The 21,106-nt window shown below is 38.6% G+C and overlaps 1 protein-coding gene across 6 annotated transcripts in view; it reads right to left on the minus strand.

Moving 5' to 3' along the window:
- Positions 1-21,106, minus strand: part of SENP7 (SUMO specific peptidase 7) — a 54,584-nt gene that overhangs the window by 21,150 nt on the left and 12,328 nt on the right. For 4 of the 6 annotated variants that reach the window (XR_012633087.1, XM_074898372.1, XM_074898362.1 and 1 more), the window contains 10 exons: positions 18,604-18,801; positions 16,765-17,013; positions 12,741-12,856; positions 11,262-11,431; positions 9,358-9,718; positions 8,631-8,782; positions 7,506-7,652; positions 6,005-6,038; positions 5,011-5,184; positions 2,379-2,641 (listed from right to left, as the gene is read on the minus strand). Coding sequence is in view for 5 of the 6 variants with exons in the window: in XM_074898372.1 (XP_074754473.1) it covers positions 2,379-2,641; positions 5,011-5,184; positions 6,005-6,038; positions 7,506-7,652; positions 8,631-8,782; positions 9,358-9,718; positions 11,262-11,431; positions 12,741-12,856; positions 16,765-17,013; positions 18,604-18,801 (1,864 nt within the window). In the remaining variant the exon portion in view is untranslated. The remainder of the gene's footprint in view (positions 1-2,378; positions 2,642-5,010; positions 5,185-6,004; positions 6,039-7,505; positions 7,653-8,630; positions 8,783-9,357; positions 9,719-11,261; positions 11,432-12,740; positions 12,857-16,764; positions 17,014-18,603; positions 18,802-21,106) is intronic. The other 2 variants (XM_074898352.1, XM_074898383.1) reach the window with 2 other exon arrangements.

Below are 21,106 nucleotides of genomic sequence, written 5' to 3' on the forward strand. Positions count from 1 at the left end.
ATCAGTATTGTGTTGGTTTAGGCCCTGCCGGGACCAGAGACCACGTTGCTGTTGTCCCTCCCCCCTCCTCAGACACAAGTAGGGCACAAACCCCGGGTTAAAATAAGAAGAAATTTAATGCAACAGTGTGATAAACAATCTGAACAACAACAGTAGCAATGATAACAACAGTAAACAGCAATAACAGTAAGCAAGACAAAAGATATACAGAGAAATACCGCAATGGTTACAGACAGCCCCGTGTTTCCCGCGACCAAAGCCACAAAGGAAAGAGTTCCCGCGCTGCCGCGCCCGGACCTGACATCAGCATGGTATGAATAACCCGGGTGGAGATCCCTTAACCCTATCCTAGCTGAACCAGGACAATGATTTAGGCAAACATGCCACTGCTCAGACAATAAAAAGTTAGGTCCATTTTAAAATGACGACAGGTCTTCATCTGTTTATAACCTCTCTCTAAAACTGTTTAATCATTATTCAGCCAACTGACACAGAATTGGTTTTGGAGAAGAAATGGGACCTGAAAGGATGGAGACAAATATCAGACTGTCTTACTAGGTGCTGTGTATGCTTGGAAGGTTTGAAAATCTGGTTCTTAATTTGCCTAAAAAAGATACAGATTTGAACTGTCTGGCTCAGTTTTCAAGTTTCCAGATTCACAGCCAGACTGATTTGTTGTCTCTGTGCTTTCTACCGATGGGAACAAACATACGTAATTTCTGAAGTGACAATGATATGGAGTTGGGCTGAGACATTTACTCCTCAGAGGGAGGTGTATTAACACATTAACTTGCACAGCCCCATCTCCCCAGCAGCCTTAGGAATCATTTAGCATTTCAAGCTGTGGAGCCCCCACAAGAATGGTGGGGAACAAGCAAGGTACAGAGCTACTCCTCTGCTGCACCCCTTCTGTCACAAACTCTTCATGAACAAGAAACTGTTTATAAAGAGGATGTCTCCAACAACTCGAGTGCGACGTCCTGTGGGGGCAAAGTGGACTGAGCTCTGCCGAGGTGGGGAGGGGGACATTTCTCTCTCTCTCCCTACTGTTGTTGCCCAGAGAGAGAGAACTATCCTAACTGCTCAGGTACAAGCCAGAGAAAATGAGAACTTTCTGGAACAACCTACTGCGCATGCGCAAGACTCTATAAAGGCAACACCCCACGTGTGTCTTTGTTGACCCGTCACCTATGGACCATGCTGGCTACTCTGCGACAACATGGGATCCAAGGGCGGTGATCCTCCTTTTTGCTATCCCCTCCTCCTCTCTTTTGTCTTTCCTCTTTCTGCTCTCTCTCTCTCTCTCACACTTATTCACATGCATAAGTTTTGTAGGAATTAAATTGGGATTGGTGGTTCATTGATGGATTATTAGGAAAATAGTCTCACACCAAAGGGCCCTTATTAGTTCTCCTGACACTTATCAGCTGATTGCTGCCAAACTGTCTCTATTCACTTACTAAAGTGGTTAGTTAATAAAGTCACCAGCACAGTTGTTCCTCTGAGGCACTGTGGTGACTCGGCGCACCCTGCGGCTCTGCCGAGCAGCGACTGGCTCTTCCACCCGCACGCAGGCCCTGGGAAATTCAAAAGATTCACCCCCCTCGTAACCCACTGAGTGAGTGTGTTGGTTTAAGGCCGGCCGGGACCAGAGACCACGTTGCTATTGCCCCTCCCCCACCCTCAGCCGGTCAGGCTGGAAGTGAGGCATAAACCCTGGGTTAAAATAAGAAGAAATTTAATACAACAGTGTGATAAGCAATCTGAACGACAACAGTAGCAATGGTAACAACAGTAAGCAGCAATAACAGTAAACAAGACAAAAGATATACAGAGAGATACTGTAATGGATACAGACAGCCCCATGCTTCCCGCGACCAAAACCCATAAAGGAAGAAAATTCCTGCGCTCCCGCGCCCAGACCTGACATCAGCATGGTACAAATAACCCGTCTGGAGATCCCTTCCCCTTTCTCTGCTGGGGAAACTTAGCCCTATCCTAGCTGAACCAGGACAGTGGGATAAGACACCTTCTTTTCCAGCTCAACTGAAAAATGGATCCATCACTCATTACTTGATTACTGCCAACTTGCTGTCCTGAAGACAGGATAAGGACAGGAAATCCCTGTGGTTCTAGGCATACACAACCATGAGTCAAGCTTAAGTTTCAGTATTTGCCACTTAGTGATGAGGTCTATACACTATCCCTCCATGGACATAATCTAGTTTACTACAAATCTTGCCCCACTGTGGAAGAGAAATAACAAACGTGACTGGTTTTTTTGAGCTATGGATTAAGAAAGAAGGCTCATCTAAAATTTACTAGAATGTGTGAATGCTAACAGGTGGTCATGAATTGAGTAATAGCTACACACTAACCTGAATTGCAGGCTCATGGGCTTCCAAGGTACCCCCTTTTGGCATACATTGCTTTAGTAGATCCTTACTGTAACTCATAAAAGAGCTCTCTTCAGGAGAAAGGTCTTTCAACAGGGGTAATGCTTGCTTCAAAGACAAAGCCTCAGAGAGATCTGGTGCTCTGTTCTTCTTGCTCACACCTGTAATCAGTGCATTTAGTCTGTCTTCTTTCCATTCTGTGAGTGGTTGGGATAGTTCAAGAAAGACAAATTCGCTAGATTTGGCTAGAAAAAGGAGAGAAAGGATAGCATTAACTATTAGGTTATGTGATAAAAACTTTTCTGCACACCCACAAAAGAACACAGAGAGACAATGGCAGGAGGAAGAGCCCAAACAATATCCTGCTACATTCATCAGAGGCCACCAGCCCACCAAAGGGCCACCTCCACAGGCTCAGAGGAGCACACAGGCACAGCGGCAGGCAGGAACCCTAATTAAGGGCTGGGAGGAAGGGACACCCCCCTGGGCCCTTCCCAGGGCTGTCCCAGGAGATCCTCAGCCCTGGGGTCCAGACCTGAAACCCATGGAGATGAGTCAGTGCCAGAGCACCTTCTGGGCTGAGGAGCTGCTGCTGAGGTGTATGGCACATGTGATGGGATGCAGGGGAAGGACATTTTGGGATTGCACAGGGCGTATTATGGGATGTTTAAAGAAAGAATCAAAGGGAGGCATTTAGGTAATGTGGGGGGACAAACGTGGGAAAATAGAGGACTAAGGGCATAAAAAGGACAAGTCACATCTAAATACCTTGTTGGTTAATACACTTGTCTGGCCGTGCCCTGTGCATTGATCAGCACACTCTGTCCTGCCATCTTACTGAATCCCTCTATAAGTCTCTCCTGGATGAAGGAGACTCTATTTGATGTGTGTGTATGGGGGCCTGAGCACAGCAACCGGAGCAAGTGTGTGTGTGCGCGTGAGCGTGATTGCTAGTGAAGAGCAAGCCAAACTAGGTGAACGGGTGAAGTGCCCTGGAAGCCAGGAGGGTGAGCAGGTCCCTACGGGACAGTTCTGGCTGTGAGACTGCCTATGTATCTCTAAGGATGAGAGCACAGCAGGGTCAACTACTGGGACCAGGGAAGTCCTGGCCAGCTGTGTGCCTGCGTGCACATGATAGTCTGTTCCACCAACTGGAACTGGCCTCAGTGGCTTGTATGTCCAGGTGCCAGCAACTGGGGAGCTGGGATCCAGGGTCAGTGCCTAGGCAGACCGAGCATCTGAGCCCAGCTGACAGAGGCATTGACCTTGTACATATGTGTGTGTATATATACATATATGTGTGTGTATTTTCTCACTAGTGGGCCTCCACCCTGCTCAGCCAGAGGGGAGCAGGATGAGGCTGTTGGTGCCATCTGTGTTTGTATGAGTGCTGTGTGTCTGTAGCATCCGTGGGGCAAACTACGCGTCCATGTGGTGTATGTCAGTGCTCTGTGTGCTCTATCTATTGGGACTACTTCAGCCTTGCTACTGGTTGGACCTGGTGACATGGAGCTGCAGCAGCCTCACCCCTCTCAGGCTGTCAGACCTGGCACTACATATTTTTCTCTAATATTAACACACTAAGAAGGCAGAGGAAAATCATAGCAACCACTTCTACAGTCTGTAAAACCATCACTGATTTGTTTCAACAAGTCTCTACATACATTTCAAAATATTTGAATTACTAGATATTTAAAAGGCATAAAATATTCAAGCACAAATATTTATAACAACTCCTGAAGGTTTTTCCTACAACAAGAATGTAATCAAGGTAAATAAAGCTAATATTAAAGAGTGCCTCACAGCTTCATACTCAGATTCCACTCATTTCACTGTGAGCTGTGTCTATAGAAGCTATCAGTAACTGATAAACTTATGTCAAGGAAAGGTAAGTCACTGCTAAAATTTTACTCAGTATCTCACTTCAAACTACTTGTGCTCCTTATGTAAAGATAACATTACTTAAAATTTTCCTTCATACAGATGGTGATTGTACAGGGTAAACATACCGTTAAATTTCATATAGGCAACTCTGGCAAAATCATTGCAAAATGATGATGTCAACGTAAAAACCTTGCTATGATAGTGCCACTCTGAATACTTCGTAAAACTGAGTCTAACTTTCGCCTAAGCTTCACACCAGAAAAACTAGATAGAGTCAGTCCATAATACCCTACAAACTAAATGGCCCATTTGGAAACCTTCTCCAATAATAACGCAATGGACCAATGCAGTCTTGTCAAAGCTCACATCAACCTTCATCTGCCAAGCCATTCCTTTAGCATATACATTACTCAAGAGTAAGGACACTTAAAACATCCAATTTATACACAAGCCTAGTAGTTTCAGAAGGCCTCCTCAGGCAGATTACAGCTGAACTATGTTGCAAGATTGTTTTATTAAGTAGCAGTGGGTTTGTATCACTGTTACCTTTTTCTTTCAAATACAAGTATACATATATAGTGAAGCATTTTAGAAAAGCAAAATGGACCAACCTTTAAAAAAGCTATAGGCTTTCCTCAGTATTCCAGAAGCACAACTGTAAAATAACTCCTTTACTGACATGCCATATATTAGACCTTTTCACTGCATTCAAAGGAAAGAGATTACTCACATGGCTTGCCGGTAACTAACTTTCCTAGTTGGGTTTCAATTTTTTCCACATAATCTACAGACAACCAAAGGAAAATTATCATTGTTGAAGAACTGCCACCATCACCTCTCCACAAGCCAAATCTTCTCAGATCCAGAGTATCCACTGTCAGCCTAATATTCTTATTAAGAGCCACTGTATAAGAGAGAAGTTAAAATAACCACATCTTTCACAGCCAAGGATAAAGTCACACATCACAGTAATTGCACACTAAAATATAAGTATGATCAGAGTGTATTAAAACAGTACTTGTAGATTTTATTCCTGGCATTACATAAAACGTGTTGAGAATTTAATAGTAAATCAGTTACATCAAACTATGTAAAACAAAGTTACCAAAAATGTAATCCCAAAAGTTAAACATCTAAATGAAGGATTCTTCATGAAATAAATATATATTTTTGCTCAGAATAAGCACAGTTAGTACCTACAAATATAGAAAAAAAAAATGCAAATCATGAACTCCTACTGACTTTCATTCAATTCAGTTCAGACCTACTCACAAAGCTTCTCCTATAAGATACAGAAACCACACATCACCTTCGGAAAATGGATTGAATGCACATCTACACTTACATTCCTCTTAGCTTTAGTCAATTCATATGTTTTTGTTTAATAAACCCAAGGGCCTAAACCCTTACCTGAAAAGATTAATGTTTCACCTCAAAAACATGTGTAGTTATATTCAAAACTTAATATATGCAGGAATGCGGGAGGCAATGCCACTAAAACTGCAAGTTCACCTTAAAAGTTAAGAAGCTGCTAAGTTTTTAATGCTTACACTATAGACACTGATACTTCTATTTATTGAAAAATGGAAATTTTAAAAATTATTTGTCTTTCTGAAAGCAAATAAGATTACAAGTTATTCATAATATAAATATATACTGAGTATTTTAATGCAATATTTTAAAGATATAGTTGAGAGAATGCTAAAGGAAGAAAATTCTCTTACCCTGAAATGGGATCGTAATACACTTGGTTGTAAACTGAAATAAGATTTTAAAAGTATAAATTAGTTTGGGTTTTAACAATTGATTAAAACAAAGTTAGAATTTTTAATTATCTGCACGTTTTCTTTTGCTTATAGCCAAATAAACTGAAAATAGTATCATAGAATCACATTTTGCTTTGAAAATACCCTTAAGATTATCAAGTCCAACTGTTAACCTAACACTACCAAGTCCAATATGCCTAGTTTGAGACTTAATATTGCCTGTTTCACCTAAAACAACACTCCTAAATATATATTGCAGAATCTAAATGACAGCAAAGTCAGTTCCAGAGGTGCTAAGCACTGAGAAATAAGCAGAAAGATGTGAAGAAGAAAAAATTATGAGCACTTGGGACAAAAGGGGCTTAAGCACCTCATGATAAAGACTGTCAGCTGCACTATATGAATTAAGGACACTATATACTTTGCTATTGACATTAACCTTTGAATTAAAGGCCTTTAAATTTCCACTTACACTGCTGCTATGTTAAAAGGACTTGGCTAAATAAGGAATGCTTTATTGTCACTTTGACAGAAGGTTGTCACATACATTGAGAGAAGAGGTTTCTCTTACATTAGCACAGTAAGTACAAAGTTGTTTTTTCCAAGGAAAATTTTCACTTTCCACCTAAAAGCACTGATTTTAAAAATATTTCAACTCATCCCTCAAATTATTTCAGCATATTAAATTAGGAAATTTTCATGAAATGTTTTCACCACTGCATCAGAACTGAAGCACAAAAAATAGTGTTTTGTAAAAAGCTGAATTTACTACAATCCGAGATTTCAAAATGCCTTATTGTAAGCAAAAAAGATATACATGATCAAACATTTCTTTTTCAATTGCAATAGAATGAGCCTGGTAAGACCCGTTGAAACTCCTGCAGCTGGTTCTCCATTTGAAGTACACCTTCACTTACATTTCTATACCCTGTGACTAGCATGCTGCCTATGCACTAATGCTTTTAGTATTGATTTATGTTCTTTAAAGCTACAAAATAAGCAATTTTCTGTTTAAAAAGCAAGATTAGTGCATAATACATATCTGAACTCTGATCACTATGTATTACTTTATTCTAATATCTGTACTATTTCTGAGAAAAGTAACTGGTATTTATTTCAAGTGACATTAACATGGCCATTATTTTCCATTAGATTTCATGAAAAGCTTCCTCAGTATAATTTCTGTTCCAGTACAGCATTTATACAGAACCTCTACCTCTGAAAACTGGGGCCACAGAAAATCCCAATTAGCCTCTCTACTGACAGCAATCCAAACATACAAGGTAATGGACTACACACTCCATTGCTTAGCCAAAGCAATCAGATGCAATAATAATCAAAACTCAGTGCTTCCACGCTAAGTACCACTAGCTTTGCTCAACCAGAATTTTAATTTTTATATATTTTTATATTAAATTTTTATATATTCTCAAAATATCACCATAATAGAACAACTTACCCTAGCAGGGCCTGTTGATAACCATTTAAATTTCCCAATGTACAGGTTATCAAATTCAACATCCAATCCTGGGGTCATCTCTTTTCTAGGTGTGCTTCCAGAAGGTAAACTGATAGGACATTTATCTTCAGATGACTCTGTTAAAAACTGGGGGGAAAAAAAAAGTATATTTACTACAGGCTTTTAAATGAGATATATCCCTGCTGTAAACTTAGAAGTTTTCATGTTTGTAAGAATTTACTCCCAAAGCCAACTCCCATATAAAAATTCCATATTAAAAATCTTTAAATGTTATTACAACCATTACTGACAATGTCCTTAAGGGCATGACAGTATCTTACTCCACCTCTAAAGCTCCCACTGCCAAGAAATAACCTGTGCTCTTTACTAATCTAGAGCCAAGTGAAAAATGAAACCACAGAGCAACAAAAAATACACCTCTTGATATCAAAGGCACAGGATCCAATTCAATGCTTAGGATCCAAATGATGCACCTGTGAGAAGAGGCAGCAATGGCTCCTCTACTTGTTTCAGGATTACAGGGGAACCCAAATCCAGGTCAAAGCAAGCAGCACAAAGCTAGTCAAGTCTAAAACGGGGCAACAACCTTTATGGCTAGTTTTAGATTCAAATTCTACCTCTAGCCACAAAGGAAGGGGAACTTTACCCTATCTCTGTCTGCTGTCAGCAAAGACCCTTGAACTTCTCTATGCACTGAATTACAAGAGAGGACTAGATGACATGAAGAAACTACTGGCTTGAACTACAATGAACATAAAGCAGTGTGAAAAAAAAGTTTTTCACAGACCTATCTTCATCATGTCTACCTCTATCTCAGGTTACTATTTGATTCTTTGTTTCATAATATTAAACACTTCCAAATGCTTGCTTTCAAAATATGAATACACTGTATGTTGCAAAAATACTGAAGAGCCAGAGATCTTTTCTGAAGGCTGTCCAGGATTATATCTGTGAAATAAATTAATGCAGCTACTGCTTGTTGCTGGAACTAATTGTACCTGCTGTAAGCATTTCACTTTTGTCCTAATATACAAGAAAAAATAAACATTGAAGAAATAAATTAAATAGCTGGCATAACAATACACAAGCTAAAAACTGGACTACCTTCTCTGTGTGACTTTCCATGTTGTCTTCCAATAGCTTTGCTGAGAAACAGAAATCAGACCGTTGGTCTGTTTCTTTATTGTCAGTGATATTATCCTGCAGCAACTCTGTGCATTCAGAAGGTCCATCCTCATCATCACTGGAAAGGACAACTAAAGAGGAAAAAAAAGGTATACATATACTACAGGACACAGACTTGGCAATATTTTATTGTGGATTTCAGACAAGCAAAGAATTCCCTCTTGCAGTATGCAATATCAAAGTACATTGCCCAAATGCCAGTCAAGGTCTGTATGCGTGAAAGTGTATGCAACAAGCACTGCTTTGTATCTTTATTACCACTTTTTACTCAAGATCCTCAAAATTATCTGACTATTAAAAGAAACAGGCCACAACATAGTTGTTTCAAAGAAGAGAGAGTATTTTTTGCTCAGTTTAAGCATCATTAAAAGTACATACTTGATTTTCCATAGCCCTAAAATCAGCTGCAAAATAAGGATTGGAATTTGAAAATCCTGATGTCTATCTTGTTTCTCAAGAGCAAGACCCTCTATACTCCAGTAGAGGACACTGGCACTAAGCACTGTTCTCTCACCTGCACAATCCATTACAAACAACACGATCTGTGTCTTCAATCTTTTGTTCCATGTTTCAACGTTAGTTACGCATGAGTTCTAGTACCTAAACATACTAATAGTAACTGTCAGCAGCACAGATCAGTACATACTTGGGTCAACTGAAGCAAGTTGCTGATCACCCCTGCTGATTCTGTTACGCAGCTTGCTCAGGTACTGCGAAGTGTCCATCTTTAATTTCCTGATGGTACTAACTTGCGGTGAAATTACATCCTCACTGGTGGCAGAAAGCTGTTTCTCTGACAAATTTCTGGGAGGAGACTCTGAGCCAGGTTCCTCTGTGCAGCTGTGAGCAGGACTTAAGTGGTTGCGGGTGGAAATGTCTTTATAGTCTCTTTCTAATAGCCGGGGAATACAATCCGGTACCAGAGTTGTATTGGATCTGTGACCTTGTTCATCTTCACGGGGTGTTCTGCAGCGAGGAGACTGAGTTGAACTCAATCTTCGCTCTTTCTATAATACAGGAAACAGTGACAGGTTATATGTTTATTTCTTGACATTTCTATGATGGTTCAGATCAGTGATCACTGAGACTTATGTATGTGCTAGACAAAATAATTACAGCTTAATGTAGCTGCATTTAGAGCTCAAGTGAGGGTAATTTCTCCCTCCTCGTATTCCAAAGGTTATTACATAAAGGCCTGAGGGACAACCTTTTAGAAGTCTACTACAACCCCCATTCAAACTTGCCATGGACTCAACCCGGCTGCAGCCAAACACCACGCAGCCACCCTCTCACCCTCCCCCACTCCCAGGGATGGGGGAAAGAGTTGGAGGGGCAAGGGTTAGGACACTTGTAGGTTGAGATAAAAACAATTTAATAATTGAAATAAAATACAATTAAAATAATAATAGACAACACAAATGGATAATACACAATGTGATTGTTCATGTCCTGCTGACCGATGCCCAGTCTGTTCCCAGCTAGTGATCCCCAGGAAGAGAGAATCTTGAAACCACCATCCCAAAAATCCGAGTGGAGCTTCTCAATCCACCCTTATCATATACTGAGCATGACATTAGCTGATATGGTATATTCCATTCGCCAGTTTGAGTCCATTGCTTTGTCTGTGCTTCCCCCGCCCCCAGCTTCTTGTGTACCTGCACGCTTGCAGGACATGAGAAGTTGAAAAGTCCTTGATTTCTTAGCAAAAACTAAAAACATCAGTGCATTATTAACATTCTTCCCATATCAAATCCCATACTGAACCCAAAACACAGCACTACTATAGCTGCTAAGAAGGAAGGGAAAAAACAAAAATCAACCAATTAGCTCTATCCCAGCTGAAACCAGGACAAAACTGAAGAAACTATTTCTGATTTTTTTAGCAGCTCTCTCACTGTCTGACACTGAAAGACCAAGCACCAGTGATGTCTATTACTTTGCAAATGTGTGGCTTGGTCAACTGGGTGAACAGGACTCAGCAACTATCTGCGTCTGTGGGGTTTTAATCAGAAGATTATAGAGATGCCTTTATTGTATTCAAATGCTTGAATATAAATCACAGTTTGTACTGGTTCCATCAGTCTTTTTTTTTTTTCCAAATCTCATTGACAGATTAGAATAAAACTTTAGGGAAGAGTATGCTAGACTGAGGAGGAGAAAGGACATCTGCAAGCTTTCAATAACCCGAGGTATACTTTGTAATTTTTACATTTAAGTCCCTAATTAGTTCTGTATCATCTGGGAAAGAAGCCTCACTTAAGTAGCTACACACCTTATTTCCAAAATTGTTTTACTCCATGCTCCTGCCTGAAGTAAACACTGTCATTCACTTCTCACAACCTTTATATTCTGATATTGCCAACAGAAGTACATATGCCTCACTCTTCGTTATGCATCACTGAACTACTTTCCCTCAACAAGTATAACAGTATCCCTAGATATCTTACTTATTAGTATAATTCTTTCATTTTGGATGTTGCTACTGCTGCTACTGAAGTGTGTGTGCGTGTGTGTATACAAACACATACATTAAAATTAAGTGCAACTTACAGATAGTAGAAATGATTTTTCTGCAATGTGTGCATTACAACAATCAAAAATATGGCCACTAGATCTTCTTTTCCTTTTCTCAGAATCAAAAGAGCTGGATTCCTTCTGACTAAGAGTGGTGCTGTTCATGTTTCTGCTCCTCTTTTCCAGTTCATCATAGTTCTTGTTTTCTGTGTCAGAAAAAAGTAGTGATTTAATGGGTTATCCTTAAAAGTCCTTGTATTTCTTCATATCTGTTACATCTTAAATAAAAATGCATGGAAGCAGATACCTTCCATGATAATTCTTCCCTCTTTTAATCACGTGTGGCTGTCAAAATATATTCCCTAAAATAATTAGGATTATTATTGCACGATTAGTTAAGGGCATAACCAAATTCACAGTTCCCTTCCAAGTAAGAATAAGCACTCGATACTTCAGTCTTACTTTTATCTTCTGCAATATTCTCCATTTCCTGCTCTAATGTGCAGATATTATTAACCAGTAATAAAAATACAGTATGTTTGTCCTGGAGAGTCAGTATAGAGCTCATCGTTTTTCAACAATAAATACATTCATATAGCATAAATATTTTTGCAGAGTTCACAAACCATTTGAACATTCTTAATGTATTACATTCTTGAGTATAAAAGACTTTTTATAAAGTCAGATTGTAAGGTGCAGTGAGGTTTCCCTCAGTTTCCTTTTTCTTCCACAGATCTGATTCACGATAGCTTTATTCCTATGTAAAATAGCTATTTGATATATTTTACCATATTTGTAAAAAACTGCATTTTGAGGAAACATATACACTCCATGCAATGCCTATTTTATTTCTGTGCTCTCCTCATAATATTAGAGTAAAAAGGGAAAAATCTCCCAACACTCTCCAAAATTCATATTTAAATTAGCAATAGCGTGGCCAGCAGGGACAGGGAAGGGATCTGACCCCTGTACTCGGCACTGGGGAGGCTGCATCTCGATGACTGTGTTCAGTTTTGGGCCCCTCACTCCAAAAAGGACATCGAATGACTCAAGCGTGTCCAGAGAAGGGCAACGGAGCTGGTGCAGGGTCTGGAGCACAGGTCGTACGAGGAGCGGCTGAGGGAACTGGGGGTGTTTAGTCTGGAGAAGAGGAGGCTGAGGGGAGACCTCATCGCCCTCTACAGCGACCTGAAAGAAGGGTGCAGAGAGCTGGGGATGAGCCTCTTTAACCAAGTAACAAGCGATAGGAAAAGAGGGAATGGCATCAAGTTGCGCCAGGGAAGGTTTAGACTAGATATTTGGAAGCATTTCTTTGCAGAACGGGTTGTTGGGCGTTGGAATGTGCTGCCCAGGGAAGGGGGGGCGTCCCCATCCCTGAAGGGGTTGAAGAGGATCTGGTGGAGTTGAGAACGGTCAGTGTGAGGTTCATGGTTGGACCAGATGATCTTCAAGGTCTTTTCCAACCGAGATGATTCTGTCATTCTGTGAAATGCCATATTATTGCTCACTACAAACCTTTCTTCTGCAGCTCTCGTCTTCTAAAAGTTAAGACTTTATTTTTTTCTGGTTCTTTAGAAGCTTTGGTCAATTTACACACTTCGTCATCTGTTTTTCTCAGGCAATGCTCGGACCTGTAAAGAGTATTAACTATGACTTATTTTTAATCTTGAAAGAATATTTAACAAAAATCCCAATACAAACAAGAGCTGGTTAGACCACAAACTTCTGCCTCTCTTGTAAGCGTGGCGGGCTTGGCAAATGAAACACAAACAAATTCAGTTCCAGTTGTGGAAATACACAGATACTCTAACATTAATAACAGATGTTTCTAAAAGGTGCAAAGTATGAAAATCTGACATGCTTAACATCAGACACTGAAATATTATTTTGCTGTAAAGTATGACTGCAACAAGAACACATAATGAGAAAAAAAAAAAAGAAGAGGACAACAGTCAGTTGAGTATATCCTTGCCTTTGTCATGAATGCAGTAGGAATGAGGCAATGTAGTATTTTTTAAATTTAGATTTAGAACTGCTAATAGCATCCACTGAGTAACTTCCTGCAATGAGATAGGACTTGAAATATAAATTCCTGCTCAAAAGGGCCTGAAACAGTAACTTTGAAGGAGATGGGGGAGACAGGACATGAATGAGGAAGAAACATAAAAGGATTACAGTATGAGAAAGTAGGCGACCTACAGTTATTCAGTTGAGCTTGCAGTTTCATTCTAAAAAGAAGGACATTGAAAAAAGTAATCATATCTTTTGTTTGCTTGGAGTATTTTTATCAGCTTTTTTTATAAATAAGAGAATGTATTCAAGAGGTACTTATAGACTGAACAGTATGACATCCTCCCATTTGAGGTCTGATCCCATATTCTGAATTTCTCTGGAGGCTACTTACAGCTGACAAAAGTCTACATAACTGTATTTTGGTTTCTAGCATATGTATTAGGATAACATTTAGTTATCCTAAATGTGGTATTTTCTCACATTAACTTCATTACATTCAGTATGTAAGACTTCTCTTCAGGGTTACAAAATAAAATAAACTAACCTTCATGACCTCTGCTTCATTTTCTGTGAGAGTTGGAAAATAAAAAAGAAAGTAAAGAAGATTTCATAGATAAAGCAATTTAATGCTGCTCTGGAAAATCTGCTCAATTTCTTCTTTTGTCACTTCACTTAACGCAAATTGATTTTGTGTTCATTGTTTTATGATGTGCCTAACTCAGAATGTTACAGTCTCCAATTTCCAAAGAGTGAAGTGATCATCACAATGACTGAAAGCCCTGGACAGCTGAGCCTGGACTCAAAGAACATCACCAATCATGGGACATTCTTGACATCTTAACTAGACAGGCAAAACTGCTGGACACCTCCTGAACAGATGCCAGTTCTTCAGTGCCATATCTGTAGATTGCTGTTGCTCCTTGGGAATACTGTAAAGACAAATGAAGATTTCTAGACTGCTCTGATACTAGTCATGAACAGTATATAAGCACCGTGAAGAAATTACTATATTTCCATTCACAAAAAATCATGAATTGGACCATATACAGAAAAAATGTTTGGTAAGTGCTATCACTCATCTGAATATTGAACAAGACAGAGTCTTTCATAAACAAGCAGATCTAGTTCTGGAACTACAGCTCTAGTTCTCCCTACAGAAAACTTGATTTTGGAACCCACATCTCTTGCAACTTAAGTATTTGTATGACTAACAGCTATATAGATTTGACTGCCTTAAAAGACAATATAAAACCACTGTTTTCTAGCATTTGTTTTACACCAACATCACAATTAAGGGATTTCAACAGTAGGAAACTTTTCAATAGGAATGTTTCTGCTAATAGGCTTCCCTAAACACATTAACTCTATACACAAATTCTGGACATTTTATTTTCACTTCCAATCTCTGCTGCTAACTCAGTTTAAAATGTACCTCTTAACAGATACGTGCATAATCTAAGAAGGTAGGGCAGTGTATACCAAAGTGCTTTCAACAGCCGTGAGAAACAAGCAGGAAAAGTACTTTAAAACCCTAAGTTTCTTTACATTTAAAGCCTACCTCAAATTAGTTAGTTATAGACAGGTCAGTGGTAACTTACAAAGATGCATTTCACACAGGGTTGCAGTGCACAAACAATGCAAAGTCCACCAATGCTGTAAAACCAAAAGCAAGAAAGGTAACAGAGAACTCACAGCAAGTTCTAGCTGATAGAGAAAGATTAACTTATTTCCACTCTGTTCTGATCACACACAATTCTCTGACTCAATCTGAAATTTCCACAGTACAAAACCGGCACAATTTTCAGTAAAACCGCATGCATTTTAACTACTCTGACGACACAAGAGTCTCTATGGCCATGTGCATATATACACATAACCATTCTAAGTGGGAGAGCTTTTACTCTCCTCTGAAAGAGGAGACCCCAAAACAACCAGTGCCAACTGTACCTTATGCATAGACCTTAGTTACAGAGAGGTGACCAGGATCAAACCATGTCTTTGTTGAAATAACTTCTAAATTCTCCACTTTCCATGTGATATCTATTACAACTTGCACTGACATGCTAGTCACTGGGGAGAGGTGGAAAATCCTCCTAATGTTGGTTCCTGATAATAACAAGCCTTTCACTTAATACATTAGAAAAACATATAACAGAATATTAATCCTTCAAACAACGAACCACTCCAAATCTAAAGCAAGTTGAGTGCATCACCTACCAAAAATCTGACTAGTTCAAACCATTCTTGTGCTTAACAAAAGTCAACAGCTGTCCTCCAGACAATGAGCTTGAAAAATTAAGCAAGACTTTTCCTCAGAATTAGAGAGTTATATACAAGAGTTCATGTTTTCCTCTCTATGAACCCACTACCTCCCATCATCAAAAACACCACCAAGTGGAAAAATCAGATACTAAAAATTACAAATCTTAAAAAATTTTGTAGTAAACCAAAAAAACCCCAACAATCGAAACAAAACTCCCCAGACTTCAGTCAGCCTAAACTTACGGAAAATTATTTATTAGCAATGAATGTAATACTTCTGAAATGAGACAGTCTAATAACCTGTTCTAAGTTCTTAATTTAAATTGCAGCTTTGTCAGATCAATTTAAGCAGCAATGGGGATCCCAACAGGAAAAAATAAATGAATTCTTACTGATTTAGGTTTTCTAAGATGTTCATGGGTCAGAATAAAGAATTTGACTTACTTTATCAAAAATTTTAAAGATTTAACCTGGAAATTGTTGATTATTCCTACCCTCACAAATCACTCTTCTTTCCTCTTTCTATCTGCCTTCCTCTTTCTATTTTCTTCCCCCAAGTTTCCAGCTATTTGTTCCTGTGGATACTTTGCTGTTGAGCAAAGAGGCAGCCATAAAAGTCAAGAGAAAACAGTTTAGTCTGAATTAAACTGCCATCTTAGACCAAAACCAGTGTTATATAATTCTAATATCTTATTTCTGCTATTTTTATATGTCAAGCATTACTGTGATGTTCAGTCAACCTAAATGTAGGAAGAAAAGAAGAAAAATAGATGTTAAGCAATGAGAGGACACACATACAGCCCTTAAACAATGGCACTCTGTTGGGATTAAGACCACTAGTGGATTAATGTGAAAAGAAATGACTTACCACAGAGAGGAATCTGGAGAAATTTTGCAAAATAAATTACTTGAAATCATGCTAGAACACATTTACAGCAACAGAAAAGCAAGATTTTGGTTCTGGACACAAAGCCAATATAAATGTGTTTGAATTACTTGGCCATCTTCACAAATCAAAACACTGATCTATTGCAAATTCAAACTCCTTCTATGAGAAAAGTAGCCTATTAGCATCACGTACAACAAATCAGAATAAATGCAATGTTAAAACAACTCATTGGAGCGGCATGTTAGTCTGCACTCAGGAAACCAATCTCCTGCTTCAAGACAAGAGTATAACAAAAATTGTTTCAGGGAAATTCTTTTCTATTGTGAATCTATGTCATTTCAGGAAGACTGGCAAAATCAGCAGTGAGTAACATACCTTTCAGACAGAAAAGAACTTTCATGAGGAGAACTTAATATCTGACATGTCTGTAGGCTGGCAACAGATGATGAGAGTAGTTGACCCGACTGTAATTTGTCAGCATCAGCTAAATTTGCATCAATTATTACGTGGCTGTCTATGTATTTTCTTCCAATTTTCGTCCTCAGGACATTCGTCAAGATAACTTTGGGTTGCCTGCCATATACATATATATATAACAGTAAATCATAAATACTGCACTGAAATCTAGAGAAAGAAACTTCTTGTTAAATTCATGTATCTTAGAGGCTTGCTCATCATCAAATATCATTACTTTCAGTTCCTTAGAGACAAAACAAAATCCCACTAAGGAACTTAAAAGCCCAGGTAAGCAGAAAAACACAAAAAAGCAACAAAAGACCAGGGTAAGAAATGTTAACCACATAATTTCACCTTAGCTAAATATGATTCACACTGCATTGCCTTTAACGCATCATCTAAATATTGCTTAAAAACTGGTAAACATTTATTTCTAAGTAGTTTTCATGCAATATCTGTACACATTTCTCAAAACTACAGAGCAAACAATCTTGATTTTCCTGTGAACAAGAAACCTCCAGTAAAATAGACTGAATTTTCTCAAGCGCTTAGTCAACAGGTAGCAAAGTAGCATGTACATAAAAAGGTAGCATTATATTTTGCTCCCCTCCTTGACTTCCAGGTGGCATTCTGCAGAATAGCAATAGCAAGGCTCAGAAGAACACCCACAAGCATTTGAAGAGACAAACATCAAAAATAAGCTAACCAGAAATGGGAAGATGCAACTGCCCACTTGAGCATACATGTGTAAGAGCAGCACAATTTATTTCATACAATGCCACTGCAGCTTGTTGTATAGCCCTTGATTTACCTACTTAGTTTCTCCAATTGGAATTTAAATTCTACCCCTTCCATTGCAATTTATTTTGGATTAGGTTGTAATGTCATGGCCTTTTTTTAATCTGTTATGAACAAAATTATCTTTTCTGTATCAGCTGAATAACTCTTGCATTGTCTGTATTCATCCACAAAGCACACTCCAGCACAGACTGCATGATGTCCGGGGAGCAGTCAGATCTCTTCTTGCATGGAGATATAAATTTGCTTTTAATCAAGTGACTACCTTACAGACAAGAAGATGCAGAGGCACACAGGTGATAAGCAACGAGGATATGATTGCAAGGAAAAGTCTAATAGAGAAGAAGTCTGTAGTCTGGATGTAACCTCCAATAAAGAAAGTTCCTAAACTGTTTGCCATCAGATACTCAGAGAAAAAAAAAATAGTGAAAAAAGCATTAACTCTTGTCATTTCCCCGGGTATCTGCAGTTGACCACTGCTTGGGGTGGGGGGAGTGGGGGGGAAGAAGCAGGGAAGGTACTGGACTTGATATGCTTTTCTTCTGACCCTTTACGCCAGTCCTCCTATTTTCATGAGTAGTCTGAAACATCAACAGTGAAAATACATAGTAATACCTTCTCTGAGAAAAGAGGGCAGTTGAACAGAAGTGTTTTCACATGAATAAAAAACCCACATTTTGGGAGCCCAAGAGCTGAATCAGAATGAACTGGTCTTGTCAGTACAGGACCATCTAGAATCCATCTGATCAGAAAACCCATTGCAGCGTGCTTGGCACAACCTCTGTCAACAATTACCAAAAGGAACCATGTACAAGGGAATTCAATCAAGTCAGACAACATGAGAATGAGAATACAGTTCATGAACAAGACTGCTATAGTACAACAAAGAATAGTGTCTCATGAAAAAACAACTGCAAGGAAAATTATTTTGTTTAGTGACACAAGGCAAAGACAACGTACCTTTTAGACAGAAAAAGGCTTTGAAGAGTAGGGTTTAAAATTTGCCATATCTTTAGGCTGGCAGCAGATGATGAGAGTGGTTGATCTGACTGCAGCTTGCCAGCATCAGAAAAATTAGCACGAGTTTTAAGTTGCGCCTGTGTATATTTTCTTCCTATTTTCGTCCTCAGGACATTCGTCAAGATAACTTTGGGTTGCCTGCCATACATATAATAATAAATTAATAATAGGGTGCTGAGAACTTCTTAAGTCACATGAATTCAACAAAGCTTTTCTATGAGATTACTGTCTCTGCACCATACCGTCTATCTTCAGCAGAATTAAGTTCACTTCCATGACAATTTACAAAGCAGATTTCTTTGGAGAAGAAGAATCACAAATGCATCTTTTGATAAGAACAGCCTTTCAAAGCTGCTTCTGGCATCAATGACTAATAGATCCATCTGTGATTCTGAAGAGGTAAACCTTCAGTGCAGAGGCATGGAAATTTTGGTGTGTCTTTTTATGACAAAATGTTGGAAGTGGTGTCACTATGGCCTTACACAATATTCTGAAGGTGTACACTTAAGCCTTTGGAGGATATGAAAACAAGCACTCATCATGGCATCTTATTTTAGAACCATTATTATTTAGTTCTCGTATCACAAATTAGATTATGAGCTTGCTGAGGAAAAAAAAAAAAGTAATCAAAAACCTAGTAAGGTCTCTCAGTTTTGAAGCTCCAACTGATTGCTATTCAATTTCACTGAAGAAATTACATACCGTTATGAATTACAAAATTAGTAAACACTCTCTATCCAAGTTTTTTAAATACACATCTCTACTTTGCTGATTCTGCCAGATTGGTACTGAAATCTTCCCATAAAGAATTAATTCTGCAGCATGACCAGTAATTTGGACAGTTTCCTTAGAAGCCGATAAGCATTATATATCACAGAATGATTTATCAGGATTGACTTTATTTTCAAACAGATCAGAATGGGACTTGTTTTCCAAGGGCTGGTCCTAAGACAACACTGAAGTTCAGGCTCAGTTGTTGGCTTTAAAAGATCACTGATTAGTGATTAGATAGATAGTGATTAGATTAGAAAAAGGAAAAGAATTCCTTTTTCTAATGTGTGTCTTGCATAACAAACTAAATTGTGCATATTGTAGAGCAAGAATCCTTCTTTTATAGCTAGAGAAAACCTTTTACGACTCACATAGGTGTCAAATACATGTGACAGTGACATTTCTTAAACAAATGGCTGCTATTCCTCAGTGGGTTGACAATTGTGCAAGTAACTTTTAGGAAATTACAGCTGTCCCACTGACATGCCGCATTCAGCTCAACAGCAAGGTTACATGGTACCTAGGGGTGAACATATATATAGGTGTGGCATGAAAACTGAAGAATGTGTATTGAACCTAAAAAAAAAAAAAAAAAAAAAAAAAAGAGAGATTGATTTAGAACTGCCATGCTAGTGAAACATATTGAACTTGAAAAGACAGTAAGGTTCCTATGCACCATCTGGAGACCTGCATATAAGGCCTGAATGCTGGCCAACCCTGAAACCTCTGTATCACTGAATGCTGTAAGATGTATGCAGTGAGCTGCTTTCTCTTAGAGCTCTGTTAGGCATTTCCTAGACCAGTGGTCTCCAAACTTTTTTTGATCATGAACCCCTATCAGTAAAAGTATTCTAAGCACATACCTTCAACATGTTTATTATACTTTCTATAGATGTACTAATATAATGTGTATTATAAAACACAGAAGTAGAAATTTTTAAAAGGATGCAATAAAGATGAAAAAACACTTATTAATTGTACAAAAAAATATTTCCTTCCTGCACCCCAAATGGATTGTCTTGCACACACCACACCTTGGAGATCACTATCTAAACAATGGACAATAAACCTGAATGGTTCCCATTCAAAGCTAAGTAATTTAAACTTAAGCAAAGGCAGCAGCCTCTACTCTCTGGCCTTCTCTTAGTTTTTCTGTGGGAAACTTCTAAGTGGTAAGGAACTAAAGTTTTGCCTAAAAAAAAAAAAATGCTGAGGGATTAAAAAAAAAAAAAAAAAATCCCCCAAACTGAGGCACTCTGATGCCAAGAATCTGGACAAAGGAGAAGGTGTGTTATGTAAGGGATACATCCTAATTAGCCATTGGAAAACCAGTCAAGTGAGAGATTGACTCTGTGAAGGCAATGAGAAATCGTATGTACAAAGACAGCCTCAGAAGACTGACCTAAACCACAGAAATGCTCCAGAATATTTTCGGTAAAGTTAGGAAAAGGCTGGTATACACTTGTTCTTTTACCTAGACCTGTATATGCTCTATGACTACTAATGCAAAGAAATGTTGTTTTTAAGAATCTGAGCATGTGCTTTAAATACTGCAGACCTAAAAAAGGTTTGTTATACACTCCGAGGAAACAGAGATCGGAGTTTCATTTAAAGATATGCTTTAACAACTGAAAAGCTTAGAAAGTAAATACAAGTCACAAGGAACAGTTTA

The sequence above is a fragment of the Athene noctua genome, chromosome 1, assembly GCF_965140245.1.
Source record: "Athene noctua chromosome 1, bAthNoc1.hap1.1, whole genome shotgun sequence".
Taxonomy (NCBI): domain Eukaryota; kingdom Metazoa; phylum Chordata; class Aves; order Strigiformes; family Strigidae; genus Athene; species Athene noctua.